Here is a 17,162-nt window from a genome sequence, read left to right as displayed (position 1 = left end):
TCAGGTGTATACTTACCTTACATAGCACCTTTTCAGTGAGTCCTTCCCTAATCTCCCTATTTAAAATTACACTCCCTAGCCCTATTTAACTTTTCTCCACACAACTTATCTTGTGATATGCTATACACTTTACTTGTTGTTTACACTCCTTGCATTTGAATGTAACTTTCTCAGGGGCAGGGATCTGTCTTTTTCTCCCACTGCTAGCCACCCTAGAACAAGCACAACAAATATCTGTCTGATCGCAATCTTTTTTGAAAAACTTTAGATAGGTTTCAGTAGCCCAAAAAATTAGTTAACTTTCAGCAATCATCTTTAAATCAAGGTCATTCATGTCAGACATCAACTAACCACTCATGGCTCATTCAATGAGGTTTATGAATTACTGCGCTTGGAATATGAAGAATAAGGCATACGTCCTGACCTCTAGGCCTTGACCCAGGAGCCCTGCAACCTTTCCGTACCCTACGTGGGGCTTCACATTCTACCAACACTAACCCTATGTATTTTCTATGCAGAACCTGCTCCTTCTCATGCATGAGCTTTTGCACATGGTATCTCCTCTCCTGTGAATGGAACACCCAATAGAACAAGGTGAAGAGGGAGAAGCTGTGAGTAACTCAGGTGGCTTAAGTATATGGGGAAGGTGTGGAAATAGCAGAAGAATCTGACGATGGACTGGAATTAGATTATAGAGGGCCCCAAATGCTATATTAAGCATGTGGCCTTTATCCTAAAGGCAATGGAAGTCCCTGATGTGATCAAATGTATGGCTTAGAAAAATAAAGTCATTATAACCAAATCACAACTAATCAGAACTTAATTAACTGGCTGGTACTTCTAACATAAAATCTGTTCTCTGCAAATTCTCTGATCACTTAAAAATAGAAGCTAATCATGACAACAAATGCTTATCAAGGATTTAGTTAAAAGAGAGGGGAGGGGCACAACACCCACCTACCCACCCACCATCGACAATTCCTGGGGATATTGGCACTCAGTTAAGACTAAGACTGATTTTGAGTACAGCTTCAGCCACATTACTATACAGTAGAAACTGATGCTCAAACCTGTTGTAACCAAAGGACATTTTCAAAAGGCTTTCACCACTAAAGGCTAAAGCCAAAACGGGGCTCTAGTTTAATCAGTGAATGTAATGAACCAGGATTCCTTGAGCACTATAATAAATCAAGGTTTTGCCAGATAAGTTTCAAAGTTACAGAGACAACACTCAAAAAATCTTTTTACTGATGACGTTTTGCCATAAGTAGCTCCAATGAATTAGAAGTCATTTTAGCACCTGGAATCGGATACAACTAAAGCAATACAGTTGTTTTACAACAGAAGGAGCTATATTTTCAGGTTGCACTAACTCCATTCTAAATTGAGAAACTGTTAGTGAAAAAACAAAAAAATCTTTGCTGCTAATCAATGAATAAACTGCAAGATGATAAATAACTACATACATAACTTATTACATTGAACACAACTTAGTATGTATTTTAACTGCTTAATTATAAATTCAATCACTGCAAAACTGATCTAAAAAGTGAAAAGTGTGTATTATACACACACGAAATTGCTGCTTGAAGTGTCAGCTGGATACCTGAGGCCTTGCCCAGCCAGGTTGGGGGCCTTTTCTTCCTCTGTAGTTCTAACGGCACTTCCTTGGTACAGCCACTATAATTTGCGTGTTTCTGTTTTATCCCTTGCACTGTAGGCCTATGGTAGACTTACTAAAGGCAGGAATTCTTTTTAAGTATCCCCAGCACTTCCAACAGCACCTCATGCAAAGCTGGAGCAGAAATGTTCTCTGCAATTGTGCAGAAGAGTTAACACAGCAAGCAGGAGACTGCTACCCTTAGAAAGGCCTGCTCACGAGGCTGGCCCTTGGCTGGCATCTGGGGTGTTCCGCAATTTCCTAACTGATAAGGGTGGCTTACTGTGCCTAAACTGTTTGTGCAAACAACATGGTTTATGCTGGACACCTGCTTTCTTCCTAGGAGTCCGGAACTTTGGCAGAGAGTGCCTGTAGCCAACCCCAATAAAAACCCTGGGCAACTGAGTCTCTAATGAGCTTCCTAGGTAGGCAACACTTCACACGTGCTGTCACAATTCAATGCTGGAGGAGTTCAGTGTGTCTTGTGTGACTCCACTGTGAGGACTCTTGGAAGCTTATGTCTGGTCTCCTGTGGACTCCATTTCATGCGCCTTCTCCCTCTGCTGATTTTGCTTTGTATTCTTTTGTTGTTAATAAATTATAGCCACGAGCAGATCTAAACACTGAGTTCTGTAAGTTCTCCTACCATGTCACCAAACCTGAAAGTGGTCTTGGGGACCTATGACACAATAGTAAACAAATAAGCATATGGTGATAACTTCAAATTTGTGTCTCCAGAAATTAATTTCCTACTAAGACTATTTCATCCACCTGCCTATCTAGAATCGCCCCTTGGGCTATCTACCAGCCATCTCAAACTAACATGGCCAAAAGAAAACTCTTAGTTTCCTCTACCATATCTTTCCCCCAATCTCCATTCAGTAAACAGCACCAACAGCCACGCACTTACTCCTATCAAAAACCTATCTTTGATTTCTCTTTCCCTTCACTACTAGCTCCCATAAATCCTATCAGTTTTACTTGGGGCGGGGGGGGGGGGGGGGGTTGGGGGGAACTCCATCCACAAAATAAATATCCAGCAACCAGAAACTATTGTTATCTTCTCACTGTTTCTGAGTCCTAGCTGATGTCATCTCTAGCCTATACTAAAGCAAAACCATCCCAATTCCTGTCCCTGCCCCTCCCTTGGCCTTTATAATTCATTCTCCACAGCAAGCCAGAGGGATCCTTCAACAATGTATTGGAATATATCATTTCCCTGCTTAAAACCCTTCACTGACCTCCCATCAGAACGAAATCCTAACTCTCTCACAGCTTACGAGGCATACATGACTGGCACCTGCCTAGCTCTCCGATCTCATCTGGATGCCACTTTTCACTTTGCTCACACTGTGTTCTAACTATACCAGCCTTCATCCTGATCCTCTTAACATGCTAAGATTATTTCTCCCTTAGGTTCCTCTTAATAGCTGTTCCTATTTCGCATGATTCCCTCGAATGTCATTTCCTTAGAGAAGCCTGCCTCCACCACACTAGAAGAGGTCCCACTCCAGAACATCATTCTATTTTATTATGTCCACGTTATCACTCTCTGGAAGTATCTTGTTCATTGATTTGTCCTTGCCTGCCTTGTTCTCTGCTGCCCTCCTAGTGTCTGGATCAGTACTTGGCACATAGTATGCACTCAAATGAAAAATGAAGTGCACAACTATCTCCAAACTGAGAAGAAAACAAGAAGGCATTTGGGTGGGAAATAACTTCAGAGTCTCGTTATTTACACTGCTCTTCAAATTAAATCTACCCTATGAGCCTGGCAGCTTTCTCTCACTTGAGAGGTTGGTTGGTTTGTTTTCAGGGCGGTTTGAGGGAGGAGGTAGGATTACCTATCATAATGATATACCTAATCAATTTTGTCAATATTCATGTGTCAACTATCTTTGTTCATCAACTGGCCAGGAAAAACCTTACAGAGAGCACTTCTTACTATTGATAAGGTATTGACAAGGTGTGTCAGGATTGAAGTGGAATGGCTGGACTCACTGTTCTAATAATGTGGGGGGCGGGAGGGAGTTGGAACCATGGGAATCCTGAATATAATACCCAAACAGGAGCTTAAAAGAACTAGAATGCAAAAAAAAAAAAAAGGAATTAGGGCTATTTTTTAATTAAGAAGAACCAGGTATGTTTTCCCCATAATGTCATAAAATTTGCCAAGACTTTTTTCACAGTGCCTCCTAGACAGGTTACCAAGTAGAAAAGAAATTCTGAATCTTGGGATTGCCCATCCCTCTTCTCCCACCTCTTTCTACTTGCCCTTTTCTGGTTTGGGGGTAGCTAACGATTATTGTTCAATTTTTAAATAAAAATGTTAAGTTTACTATCCCTACAGGAAATGATTTTAGTCAATTTCCTATACCCTGAATTAATTAACTCAATCAACAAATATTTACTGAACCCCTACTCTGTGCCAGGGCGGATCAAAATGTTGCCCAGCTCCTGGGACACTATGCACCATCGAGGCTACATAAATGGTACTGCCTAAAGCTACATAACCTAACAGCTCTGTGCCACTTTATGAGATGCCTGGGATACAGCAAAGAATAAAAAAGAAATGGTCCTTCCCTTCGCAGAGTTTATAATGTAGTATATGTCCACGAATGAGCAGACCGTGGATCAGGCACTGTACTAGGTACTTTCGAACACACTGTTCTACTGTAGCCTCACAACAACTCTAATGAGAGAGGTGGTGTCACCCCTTTTAACCAAGTAGGAAACCTGGGCTCAAAAAGCTAAGTAACACATGCAAGGCCATTCAGACAGTGCTAGAGGCAGAGCTGCAGCCAAAGCCTACGGAACTTTGAACTAAATCTCCTCCAAATAAGAAAGCGCCTGTTTCCAATTTCAGAGAGCTACTCTAGCACTCTCTTCCCAGCTCCCTCTCTGTTATGAGGATTCAGTATTTATTCAAGCTCATCACACATTCTGCTTCTTCAGTGTTCATGTTCACCAAAGAGAAAGAGCCACCTCTGAATGTAGCTGACACACAGAAATCTTTTTTCCCTCTATAGAAAGCTAGATATCACTTCTTTCTTTTGGATTTCTTAATTTATTCCTTCAAACTTTTCAAATCTTTCATGGAATGCCAGACTTATTTTCACATCAAAGGTCTTTCACTTACACTTTGGACCCTAGAATAATTTTTGTTTAACCCACTCGTCTCGTTTTCGCCCTTCCCAATTTCCTTTTGCAAAGATGTTATTTTTATATGTTTACTAGGTAATATTATAGTGAAAAATAGTTTTTCTTTGCTCCTCCTGGGCAACAAGTTTGTGTCTACAGAAAAGCAGTTTGTTTTTAAATGTATAAAAATGACTGATAAACCTTTTAATCAAACGTACACTTTCTGTGCTGCGAGCTGTGTGGGTGCTCTATGTTCCAGGCTTTCTTGTCACAAAACACAGTGGTGGCAGAAACGTAACAGGAGATAGCCAGGGCAAATACCTACTTTCCACACTAATAATTATCGTCTTTACAGTTACAGTAATGACTACTATTTTTAGTAAATTAGACATCTAGACATTCAGAAGGAAGTAAGTAAAAACGAAGGCAAAAACGGCTAATTTCTTGCTATTATGGTTTTGTTACTTGTACTGTTTAGCTTTGTTTTTTGACCATAAGCTAAGGAGGCAACTCAGCCAAACTAAGGAAAATGTCATACTCAAGAAATGAAATCAATAAATGAATACATCTAGGGGAAAAGATGCACTTCAAGTGCCAGACTGAATCTCTTCACTGCATCGAAGTGTTACCTGTCTAGATAGTTCTTAAGGGCCCAGAAAACTTAAAGCCATAATTTGCAACACTCTAAAGCATATCTCTGTAAAGTACAAAGCTGTCAATTTACACAGGCTATCATAGAAAAGGAAAGAACAAAGAGAAGGAAAAGGTAATGCATTTAAAAAGAAAACAAAACAGACAACATACCTGGCAACATGAGAAAAAGCATCCACAAGGACAGATTCAAATTCTCTAGTAAATTCAGGTCCTTTCCTTTTACTGTTTTGGATGACATCATTTGCTAAATACAGAAAAGTAAGCTTTCTATTTGATTTGGCTGGAAAAAAAGAAAAGATAATTTAGCTTACACCAAGGAAATTCTCAGTTCGCAATTCTTTTGCCCTAAGCTATTTCTAAAGAATATTGAGACAAGCATTATCTTGAGGTCAAGGCTGCTATATGTTTGAAGAAACAACTTAAGGAACTCCTGGATGTCTCTAAGAAAACAGGTGTGAGAATACAATTTTGAAAAAAATAATAAGAATGGGCCATCTTCATTTCTGTGTTATTTGAACCAGGGTAATTGATAGTAAAAATGAAGATAATAAAAAAACTTCCTAAAGGATAAGCAGACAATACTCTCCAGAAAACATGTTAAAACCAAGGTTTCCATTTATTCTATTGCAAAGATGAACATTTCTAACTCACTGTTAATTATCGCATACTGCAGAATGAAAGACTAAGTTAGGTATCAATTTTAAAATAGATTCTTGTAATTTACGCTCCTAGACTGAGAATTTTTCTTTGGACATTCCAATAACCCTAATCAGTCAATGATACCGACTCTATAATCCAGAGGAATCTCTAGACACTCCAATGGATATTTATCTCAAATACAAATATACATTAATGCTGCATTATTATTGAAAATTTATACACATCTGAAATCTGGATATGCAAAATTACGGCTCCCACAAAAACCATAATTCTTCTCTCTTACACATACTAAACGTAGGATTTCCTATTGCTCTATATGGTATCATATATTAAACCATAAAAACCTCACGCATATGTCTGAGTTACAGTTGCCTAGGGGAACATTACTGAATTTCCTGGCTTCTATGCACATAACTTCTCAACTGCAAAGTTACATCACTACCATTTTTCGTCCCAGTTTTCTTTTAAAAGAAATAAATAAGAACACAATCAGTTCAAAACGCTTAAGTTTTCTCCAATGCTAAAGTACCTGAAAAACTCAAGCAAGCCCTATGTCAACCTTTACACACCTGAATAACTAGTCCTTACTCCATTTGTCTTGGAAACCATTTCTGTTTCTTTTGAAACGCACACAGCATGTATAAATTCTGACACAGCTGACATAAGATTGGACATTTTTAAATGCAGCTACAGGAGAACAATCCAGGTTAAAAACAAAATTTTTAAAGCATGTTATAGTTTAAATTGATGATGTAAAGTGCTCATAAAATTAAATATGGACATCCTGCATTGTACTAACCTTCTGGTAAGTTTAGATGGCCAACTGATGAGAATATTGAAAACCTGGAGCCACCTTCCACTCTAACAGCTCTAATTATTATTCAAAAGCAGAATAAAAGCGTCAATATTTACAATACCCCACTGTTGCTACAAAAGTATGATTATGGCAAAGGGCTTTTTCTTTTTTAAAGCAAACCTTTCCTGGGATGTTGCAGCAAGTAAAACTACCAAGCCTATAATACCATGAAAGTTAACAGATTCAAAAGCAAAACAGAATTTCAACAAAGCAAATTTGACTAAGCACAGCTTCACAAATTCCACATACTTTGTTAAGAAAACCAGAATCCATTTTGTAAAATGTCAATTTAGACATTCAAGACCTGATACATTTTTCAGTATTACAAACACGATAGCTAAGAGGCTCGAGAGCCAAGGTTTTCATATCTACAATGCCAATTAATTTTCATCATCCTCAAACTCAGCAATGGAGATTTACGTAAGATAAACTTTATCCCTCCACATCCAGCATCCTGCAGAGTCAACACAAGCACCATGTGTGTAAAGGTGATGGGCTGCAGTCCTGGAGCACCTGAACACAGCCATAATACACACAACACACATACCCTCCACCTGAGCCCCGGGTGACAACTCACTTGTTCGGATGTCTTTCCAATATGACAAAATAGACCCTTTCACCCTCTACCGAGGCCCATTCCAAGTTAGTTGAAATGGTTCTTGAGCAAAGTTTAAATAACTGGCTGACCAAAAATTTTCATGTCTCGCTGGTTTTGACATCTAGAGAAAGCAATTTTGAAAAAAATGCCTATCTACCAGCATTCGGGCCAAGATACAAACACACTACTAAAAAAATGTTCACCTAACAGCATTTTACATTACACCAAACTATTCCATAACGAAGGGAAGAAGTTCAACCTAGAATGAAGCCCAAAGGGATAAATTAGGAAATATTCCTAAAAATGGAAAGAAAATAACACTCAAGAAGTAGCATTTAAGCAAGAAAAAGTCATTTTTGTAAGTCTCATAAGTATTCTGAAGGCAACACAAGAGACAGTCTGTGAACCTCTTAGATAGGGAAAATGACTGGCCCACAGATAGAAATGTCCCCTTTTAAAGACTCGGGGTGGGCTAGAACCTAAGGGGCTAGTCAATTTGAACATTAGGGCACAAAATCTTTTCCCACTTCAGTGGGGAGGGCATTTTCAATTCATGAAGGAAGCCTGGGTATTAGGAAGCTATATTCTGATGCTTGAAAGAGCATCCTCCAGCTCTGCACTGTCCAATATGGTAGGCACCAGCCACACGTGGCTACTGAACACCTGAACTGTGGTTAGCAAAACTCAGAAACTGAATTTTTTATTGTATTCATTTAAAACTTCAGTTCCTTAGTCAGACATTTCAAGTGTTCAAGAGCCAAATGTGGCAAGTGGCTACCTTGTTGGATAGTGCCGATATAAAACATTTCTATCACCATAGATGGTTGTATTAGACAGTGTTGTTTGGCTCCTTTATTCAACCATGAAAATGATGCCAGAGAACACAACTTAACTCCGAACCTATTTCTTAACTGCGTAACACACACCATGCTAAGCGCTGTGGGCGTTACAGAGCAACAGGAAGGCCTAATTTCTCCCTCGAAACACAATCTAGTAAAAAATACTTAACTAGTAAGAATGAAATAAATGCTAAGTTGGTGTGGGACAGGGTGGGAGGCAGTGATTAATCCTAACAGACGAAAGCACTACGGGTTTGGTTGGAGTCGGACGATTGCCTTCACTTATTAAGTGCACTGAGGCACTGGGTACAGACTTCAAAGCACAAGTTTTGGCATCAGAGAGCTCTGGGCTCATGTCCCAGCTGCATGGCCCTGAACAAAGCACTTAATCTCTCTGTATCTTCATCTTCTCACCTATAAAATGGGGGATAATAATCCCAGCCTACTTAAACGCAAGATTCCACCATACGAGATTAGGGTCAAAGGAGCTTCATAAACAAATGCACTCTCTAAATTGTTATTTTCAGTAACTCAAATAGGGTGAGGTGGGAAATCAAGAAGGCTTCACAAAAGAAGTGACATCTGAGATGGACTCTGACCTGTCTCTGAGATCCTACCAGATCCCATCCTCTAGAAGCAATTTGCATTTTTTTCCATCTCAGGTGTTGGAAATAATATTTGAACAGCACAGTGGGGAATATGAAGGCTCTATCCCCCAACCACCCAGAGGGCGGAGGGGACCCCATCTCAGTACAGCACAGGACACTGTGGGGGGAGGTTCTCTGCTAGAGGCTAGAACTGGGTCTCCTGAAAGAATCCTGGATTTTGGAGTCTGCCAGCCTGATGGAGTCTGAGCCTTACCTTTTTTTTTTTTTGAAGATTAGCCCTGAGCTAACATCTGCCACCAATCCTCCTCTTTTTGCTGAGGAAGACTGGCCCTGAGCGAACATCCGTGCCCATCTTCCTCTGCTTTATATGTGGGACACCTACCACAGCATGGCTTGCCAAGCGGTGCCACGTCCACACCCGGGATCTAAACTGGCGAACCCCGGGCCACTGAAGCTGAACGTGTGAACTTAACCGCTGCACCACCGGGCCGGCCCCTGAGCCTTGCCATTTCTAAGACCTTGAAAATACCACTTAGACACTTCAGTCCCCTGATGTGTAAGAGGGTGGAATCCTCCCTCACCGACAGCAGAGAACACAAGTTACTTCCTATGCTATAAAGGGCCTACCAGACAAGCTGTCCAAATAGCTCCAAGCTTCACTCCTCAGCTTTCTGCAAGGGAACTCACCCGGGTATCAGAGAGCTGTGCAGTGCCCATCTTTCCCCACCAGACTGTAAGCATGTTGGAGGCAAAGACCATGCCCACACCGAGGAATCAGTAGCCCATGTCACGGTGATTTACCGAATGCCCACACTGTGCCCAACACCTTGCTGGATGTTCATTTGGACTGTCCTGTCTACTCCTCACCCCAAGCTGTTGGAGCCTCAGTTTTTCCTCATCTGCAAAGTTCCCACTTCATAGGGCCCAGGAAGTTAGAAAATGACACTGTCTGTAAAGACATCAGTACTGCACCTGGCACATAATAAAAGCACAGTAAATACCAGTTACCATCATCTCCATTTTCTAGATAAGGAAATCGAGGGACAGAGATTAAGCTGTTGGGGTCAGTAAACGGCAAAGTTAGGCTTAACTTCCAGGCAGTCGGCCTCTGGAGTGAACAAAGCATCCAGTCCAGTGCCTGGTACACAACAGGCTGAGCTCCATGAATGTCCCACGTCAGATCCTGAGCAAGGTCTAGCATCAATGAAAGTTGGACGAGAAGAGCAGCCTGATGGGCAAAGTCTAGGTGGCTGGCCCCTCAACCTCTCCAAAATGGGGCCGTTCTGAGGACTGAGTGCACCCACACATGTAAAGGGCTCAGCAGAGGGACTGGCAGAGAATAAAGGCTCTGTAGGTGGCAGCTCTCCTGTCCTCATTCCACAGATCAGGAACGAGATAGATGAAGAAACGCCCGATGTCACTCAGCCAGTGTCTGGGCGGGACTCAACCTAGGCACTCATACTCCAGTCCGCCGGCTCTTACTCCAAATGCCCAGCAAAGCGCCTGGAAGCCGACAGGCTGGGGCCAGTCCCCCCGCACCAAGGCGCTGAGCTCCGCCGAGATAATAATGGGCACCAGCGTCAGGAGGAGCCTGAAGGGAAAAGGGCTAGAGGAACTGGGAATGCAGGCACCTGTGCCCTGGTCGGTGGAACCTCAGACCAGGACCTTTAATCTTCCCGGGCCTCAGTTTCCCTCTCGGAGACATGGGGATAATACTGTTTCCAACCTCAGAAACGCAATCGGAGGCCCGGGCCTGGGAAGCAAGGCTCAGTTAAGAAGCTCGAGAGGCCTCGGGAGCGGGTGGCGGAGAGGATAACTCGGGGGAGGGTCCAAGAGGGAGGGGAGGGGGTCATTACCTTTGCGGAGCTCGCGGTGCCACACGGAGACGATGGGTCCCGCGTGCTTGCGGTGGTGGATGAGCCACAGGGACAGGGTCTGCACGCTCTGCTGAGAGTTACTCAGCTCCGAGAGCTTCTTCTCCAGCGCCGACTCGGAGAAGGAGGACATGGTGGCAGCGGTGAGGCCCGGCAGGGAGCGGCCTGGGCCGCCCAGTGCGGCGGCAAGAGCAACGGACGAGGCCCGGGCCTCACCTGACGGCCTTGGGGACTCTTTACTGACTGACAGACGGCCAGAGGGGCAAGGAGGGGGAGGGGATGAGTCTCCGCAGAAACAGCGGCCCGCGCCGCCGCCACAAGATGGCCACCGACCTCTCACCCCGCCGAGAGGGGTCAAAGGGCAAGGGCCGGAGTGGCTGGACACAGGAGGTGTCAGAGCTGTAGAAAAACGCCTCTCCAGTGGCGGCGGCCTCTCTGGACCTCGCTCACGGCACTTCGAAAGCAACAGCCCGGGAAAAGAGCGCAGTTCAGCAGCCTCCAGAAGGCGCTTTCTCCGCTCGCGCCCGCACGCCGGCGCAGTGAGTCCCACCGGAACCCTTTCTCCCGCTCCCGCAGAACCTTTCTGGCGCTGTCAGGCGCGCTAGTTAACGCGTCACTTCCGGCGGGGCGGAGGAGGCGGGAGAGTGAGGGAAAGGCTGGAAGACGAGGTAAGGGAAGAGTGGCGGGAGCAAGAGGGAGCCCAGCAACCGCGAGCCCTTAGAGGGGGATCCTGAGGGGACACTGAGGCGGAGAGATCACGACTTGGGTATGGGAGGGGGCTTCCTCCCTCACCCAGGAGGCCCCAGGCCGCACTATCCTCTGTACGCATCCTGCTCTCTCGCCGCCCCCCCCCCCCCGCCCACATGCTTCTTTTTGGTTCTGCCAAACCACCCACGTGCCGTTTTCACGCCTGCACGCCTCGGCTCTCGCTGTTCTTTCTCCAAAGGTGACGCCCTGCTCTCGCCTGGTGTGCTCGCTTTCGGCCTCCAGGACCACCCTTTAATGTCCGGTTAGACATTTAGTCTGACAGCACGGCCGTGAAACACACCTTTGTGCTCTGGGCTCTTAACTGGTTTCTCATTCAGGGAGTTACATGCAGCCCTGGCCCTCTAGGGGTCCAGTTGACTTTGTGAAGTTTAAGTGATATGTTAACTTTTTGGGGGGCAGGGACAGGGAAGTCCATGGAGCATTGACCTCCTGTAAAGAACAGTATTTGAGACTCTGAAGCTTCTTCCTACTTTTAAAAATGTTAAATTCCAATTATCAAGTCAGCGGAGAAGTTTTGCCCAGCTCCTTATGGGGGTGGACGTAGGGAGTTAGGTTATTGAAGACATAATGGAATTTCAGAATTTCCTGGGGGCGCCAGTGGTGCAGGAGTTAAGTTCGCATGTTCTGCTTCTCCCCGCCCGCGGTTCACCAGTTCGGATTCGGGATGGGGACATGGCAGCGCTTGGCCCACCATGCTGTGGCAGGCATCCCACATATAAAGTAGGGGAAGATGGGCACGGATGTTAGCTCAGGGCCAGTCTTCCTCAGCAAAAAGAGGAGGATTGGCAGTAGTTAGCTCAGGGCTAATCTTCCTCAAAAATAATAATAATAATAAAAATAAATAAAATTTCCTGATTGTCATGGAACTTCCCAGTTGTGGGCAGACTCCAGTTAGGACATGTTCTTCCAGCTGATGCCTCTTTTTGCTCTTACTAAACTGTATTGTAGTTCTTTGCTTAGATGTTTTTACTATTCCTCCAGACTAGGATCATCGTAATCATACCTAACATAGTGAGTGGCTGCTAGGAAGACACTGTTTTCACATAGTGACTCATTTAGTCCTCATGGTGAAGCTGTGAATAGGTATTATGTTCCAATATTCCCATTTGTCGAATGAGGAAGCTGAGGCTGAGAGAGGTGTCGTACCCAAAATCACCTAACTAAAATTAGAGGGAAGGGACTGCATCTTATCTGTCTTTTTTACTCCAGCACCTGATTCATAGCTGATTGAGTGAATTAATATAAAGAAAAATGAATAGCCCAAAATCACGCAGTCGGTATCTAGTCATAATTATAATCTAGGGCCTGTGAGTCCAAATCTAGACCATGTTTATGTATTAAGTAACACTGTCATATACTGAGCATTTTTATACCAAGTCACTGTATATTAAGCACATTATGTACATTCTTTTATTTAATCCTTGCAGCAGTCATATGGGGTGGGGATTATTATCACTAAGTGAGAAGACATAAAACATGGGTGAGTGTCCAATGTCACTTGGACATTGTTAGGAAATGACAGAGCCAGGAGTCAAATAAGGGTTATCTGATGTCTGATCCCAAATTCTTTACTCCCAAGCCAGTGGTTCATTCATTCATTCAGCAAATATTTTTTAAGCACCTATGTCTGAAGCACCATCCTAGGCAAACAGAATCCATGTCCTCAGAAACTTATCTTCTACAGGGGAAGACAGATAAACAAACATGCAAGTAGAAAATGAGTCGAAAAGTGATGAGTGCCTTGAATAAAAGTCAAGAAGGGTAAGGGGGATGAGGCATGCATGTGTGGGCGGATAGGAGTCTATTATATATGCTGCTCAGAGAAGGCCTCACTGATACCGTGACATTTGATCAGAACCCTGAAAGAAGTGAGAGAACAAGCCATCTGCTATGTGGTGGAATATTGTTCCATGCAGAGAGAAAACCAAGTACAGTGTGCTTAGGTTAGACCACTCTTGGCATTTTTAGGAACAGCAGAGAGGACAGTAAGGCTGGAGTGATATAAACCAGACAGCTGGAAATAAGCTCAGAAAAGTAGCCAGGGACCACATCACGTGGGGACTTGTAGGCAGTAGTAAGGACTTTGGATATTACTCTGAATGAAATGAGAGTCCATTGGACAGTTTTGAGCAAAGGAGGAGCGTTGTGGCTGTTAAGTAGAAAATAGACAGTAAGGATGCAAGGGTGGAAGCAGGAAGACCAGTTCAGCAGCTGTTGTAATAACCCAGGTGAAAGGATGACTCAGACCAGGGTGGAGGTGGTGAGAAAGGGTCAGATTCTGGGGGTATTTTGGAGGAAGAGGTCACAGAAATCTTTGCTGACAAATTAGATACAAAGTGTAAAAGAAAGATAAGAGTTTATTTGGCCCCAAGAGTTTTAGCCTAAAGCAACCATAATGGAGTTTATGTTTACTGAATTGCGGAAAGAGCTGGTTTGGGGACTAAGAGCAGGAATTCAGATTTGTGTATGTCCGGTTGGAAGTGCCTATCCAAGTAGGAATGTCTCGTGGACAAGTGGGTTTTTGGGTCTGGAGTTCAAGGGAGATATCTGGGCGAGACGTGGGAGTCATAAGGAGTAGATGTGGAAAGAAAAGGGGCTCGGTGACTGAGTCATAGGACACTTCAACCTTCAGAGGTCTGAAAGATGAGGATGATTTAGTCATGTGACTTTTCTTCTTTAGCTTGTTAATATTAATTACACTGATTGATTTTCAAATTTTAAGCTGACCTTACATCCCTGGAATAAACTCTACTTTCTCATGGTGTCTAATTCTTTTTACTTACTGCTGAATTACTTTTACTTACTGCTGTTTTGTTTAGGATTTTTGCATCTATATTCCTACAGGAAATTGGTGTGCAACTTTTTAAGTTTTTTATTGTTTTTGTCAAGTTTTGGCATCGGTGTAATACTAGCTTCATAAAATGGATTGGAAAGTGTTTCCTCCTCTTCTTTTTCTAGAAGATTGCGTAGAATTGGTGTTAACTTTCTTTAAATGGTTGGTAGAAGTCCCCAGTGAAACCATCTGGGCCTGGAGATTTCTTCTCTCTCTTTTTTTTTAGTTTTGTAAAAGTTTGTAAAAAGTGTGTAAAGTTATTTGTGGTATTCCTGTATTATTCTTTGATATCTACAGTCTGTAGTGCTATCTCATTTCATTACTGATACTGGTCATTTCCCTCTCTCTTGTCAGTCTTGCCAGAAGTTTGTGAATTTTATTATCTTTTCAAAGTTCTTTGTTTTGTTGATTTGTGCCCTGATCTTTATTATTTCTTCCTTCTGCTTACTTTGGATTTATTTTGCTTGCCTTTTTCTAGCTTCTTGAGGTGGGAGTTTAGATTATTGATTTGAGAGCTTTCTCCTTTTCTAATATATGTATTTAGTACTATAAATTTCCCTCTCAATATGGCTTTAGTTGTATCCCGCAAATTTCGATATGTTGTGTTTTCATTTTCATTCATTTCCATGTGTTTTTTAAAATTTCCCTTGAGATTTCCTCTTCAATCAATTATTTAGAAAGATGTTGCTTAGTTTCCAGGTGTTTCTTGATTTTCCTGCTCTCTCTCTGTTAGTGATTTTTAGTTTTATTCCATTGTGGTTGGGGAACACACTCTGTGTGAGTCTATAAAACTTGTGGAAGTTTGTTTTAGGGCCCAAGATACGGTCTATCTTGGCATTGTTCTGTGGGCACTTGAAAAGAATGTGTATTCAGCTATTGTGGGTCAAAGTGTTCTGGAAACATCAGTTAGATCCTGTTGGTTGGTGGTGTTGAGTTCTTTTGTTATCTGTGTTGATTTTCTGTCTAGTTGTTCTGTCAGTTATTGAGAGAGGAGTGTTAAAATCACCTATAGTTCTCCTTTCAGTTTTACCCATTTTTGTTTCATGTATTTTCTGGCTCTGTCATTTTGTTCATACACATTTAGCATTGCTAGGTCTTCTTGATAGATTTACCCTTTAATCATCATATAATGTCCCTCTCTGTCTCTGGTAATTTTCTTTGCTCCGAAGTCTACTTTATCTAATATTAACATAGCCACTCTTGCTTTCCTTTGATTAATGTTTGCATGATAATATTTTTTTCCATCCTTTTACTTTCAACCTGCCTATATTGTTATGTTTGAAGTGAGTTTCTTGTAGACAGCATATAGTAAAGTCATATTTTTTAATCCACTCTGACAATCACTGTCTTTTCATTAGTGTATTTAGACCTTTTACATTTAATATAATTGTTGATATGTTAGAGCTTAAGTCTGCCTTTTTATTTTTTGTTTTCTATTCTGCTTTTGTTTCTCTTTTTTCTTTTTCCACCCATCCTGTGGGTTAACTGAACATTTTTTAGAATTCTATTTGATTTATCTGTAGTGTTTCTCAGTGTGTCTGTTTGTATAACCATTTTCGTGGTTCTTCTAGGTATTACATTATGTGTATGTAACTTATCTTTACCAGTTCTAGTGAAGTATAGCAACCTTAGTTCTCTTTATCTCTTTACCCTCCCCTGTTTGTAATATAATTGTCTTAAATGTTTCTTCTACATACATTTAGAACCACATCAGTCAGTGTTATAATTTTTGCTTCAACTGTCAAACACAATTTAGAAAACTCAAAAGAATAAGGAAAGCCTCTTGTATTTATACATATTTTTGCTTACCTTGTCCTTTCTGCCTGCTTGATGTCCTAAAATTCCTTTTTCTTGACATTTTCTTTCTGTTTGGGGAATTTCTGTTAGCATGCTGTTAGAGTAGGCCTGCTGGTGACAAATTCTCTTAGTTTTCCTTCATCTGAGAATGTCTTGATTTCCACTTCATTCCTGACAGACATTTTTGCTGGGTATATAATTCTGTGTTGGCATTTTATTTTCAACACCTGAAAATTATTGTACCGCTTCCTTCTGCCCTACGTGGTTTCCAATGAGAAATTCACTGTGATTAGAATTGTTTTTTCCCTGTAGGCAAGGTATCATTTTTCTGTGGCTGTTTTCAAGACTTTTTGTCATTAGTTTTCAGAAATTTAATTATGACGTAATTATAATTGGTATAAATTTCTTTGGGTAATCCTGTCTGCAGTTCACTCAGCTTCTTGAGTATATAGGTTTTTGTCTCTTGGCAAACTTGGGGGCATTTTCAACCATTATTTCTTTGAGTATTTTTTCAGCCCTGCCCTTTTTCTCTTTTCCTTCTGTGACTCTTAGATCTTTTGTTATAATCCCACAGATCCCTGAGGCTCTTTGTTACTGAATTTTTCAATTCTAAAATTTCCGTTTGTTTCTTCTTTATATCTTCCATTTCTTTGTTGAGGCTTTCTATTCCTTCATGTGTTTTAAGCAAGTTCATAATTGCTCATTGAAGCATTTTAATCCTGGCTGCTGTAATAACTTTGTCAGATAATTCTAACATCTCTGTCATCTCAGTGTTGACAAATATTGATCAATTGTCTTTTTTAATTCAGTTTGAGATCTTCCTGGTTCTTGGTATAATGAATGATTTTCAATTGGACATTTTTGTATTATGTTC

The 17,162-nt window shown here is 41.9% G+C and overlaps 2 protein-coding genes across 4 annotated transcripts in view; one reads left to right on the top strand and one right to left on the bottom strand.

The window, feature by feature from the left end:
• RPRD1B (regulation of nuclear pre-mRNA domain containing 1B) overlaps nucleotides 1-11,447 on the bottom strand; it is a 52,428-nt gene extending 40,981 nt beyond the window's left edge. Inside the window, exons 1-2 of the mRNA XM_046678355.1 lie at nucleotides 10,873-11,447; nucleotides 5,606-5,735 (exon numbers count right to left, since the gene is read on the bottom strand). Coding sequence (XP_046534311.1) covers nucleotides 5,606-5,735; nucleotides 10,873-11,023 — 281 coding nt within the window. The 5' untranslated portion in view covers nucleotides 11,024-11,447. The remainder of the gene's footprint in view (nucleotides 1-5,605; nucleotides 5,736-10,872) is intronic.
• Nucleotides 11,448-11,494: 47 nt separating this feature from the next.
• Nucleotides 11,495-17,162, top strand: part of TTI1 (TELO2 interacting protein 1) — a 44,400-nt gene continuing 38,732 nt past the window's right edge. For 2 of the 3 annotated variants that reach the window (XR_006891039.1, XM_046678353.1), the window contains exon 1: nucleotides 11,524-11,558. The gene's annotated coding sequence lies outside the window, so the exon portion shown is untranslated. Of the gene's footprint in view, nucleotides 11,559-17,162 lie in introns of all 3 variants that reach the window. The other variant, XM_046678354.1, reaches the window with a different exon arrangement.

Source organism: Equus quagga, chromosome 12, assembly GCF_021613505.1.
Source record: "Equus quagga isolate Etosha38 chromosome 12, UCLA_HA_Equagga_1.0, whole genome shotgun sequence".
Lineage (NCBI taxonomy): Eukaryota > Metazoa > Chordata > Mammalia > Perissodactyla > Equidae > Equus > Equus quagga.
This window is presented reverse-complemented; position numbering and strand designations above follow the sequence as displayed.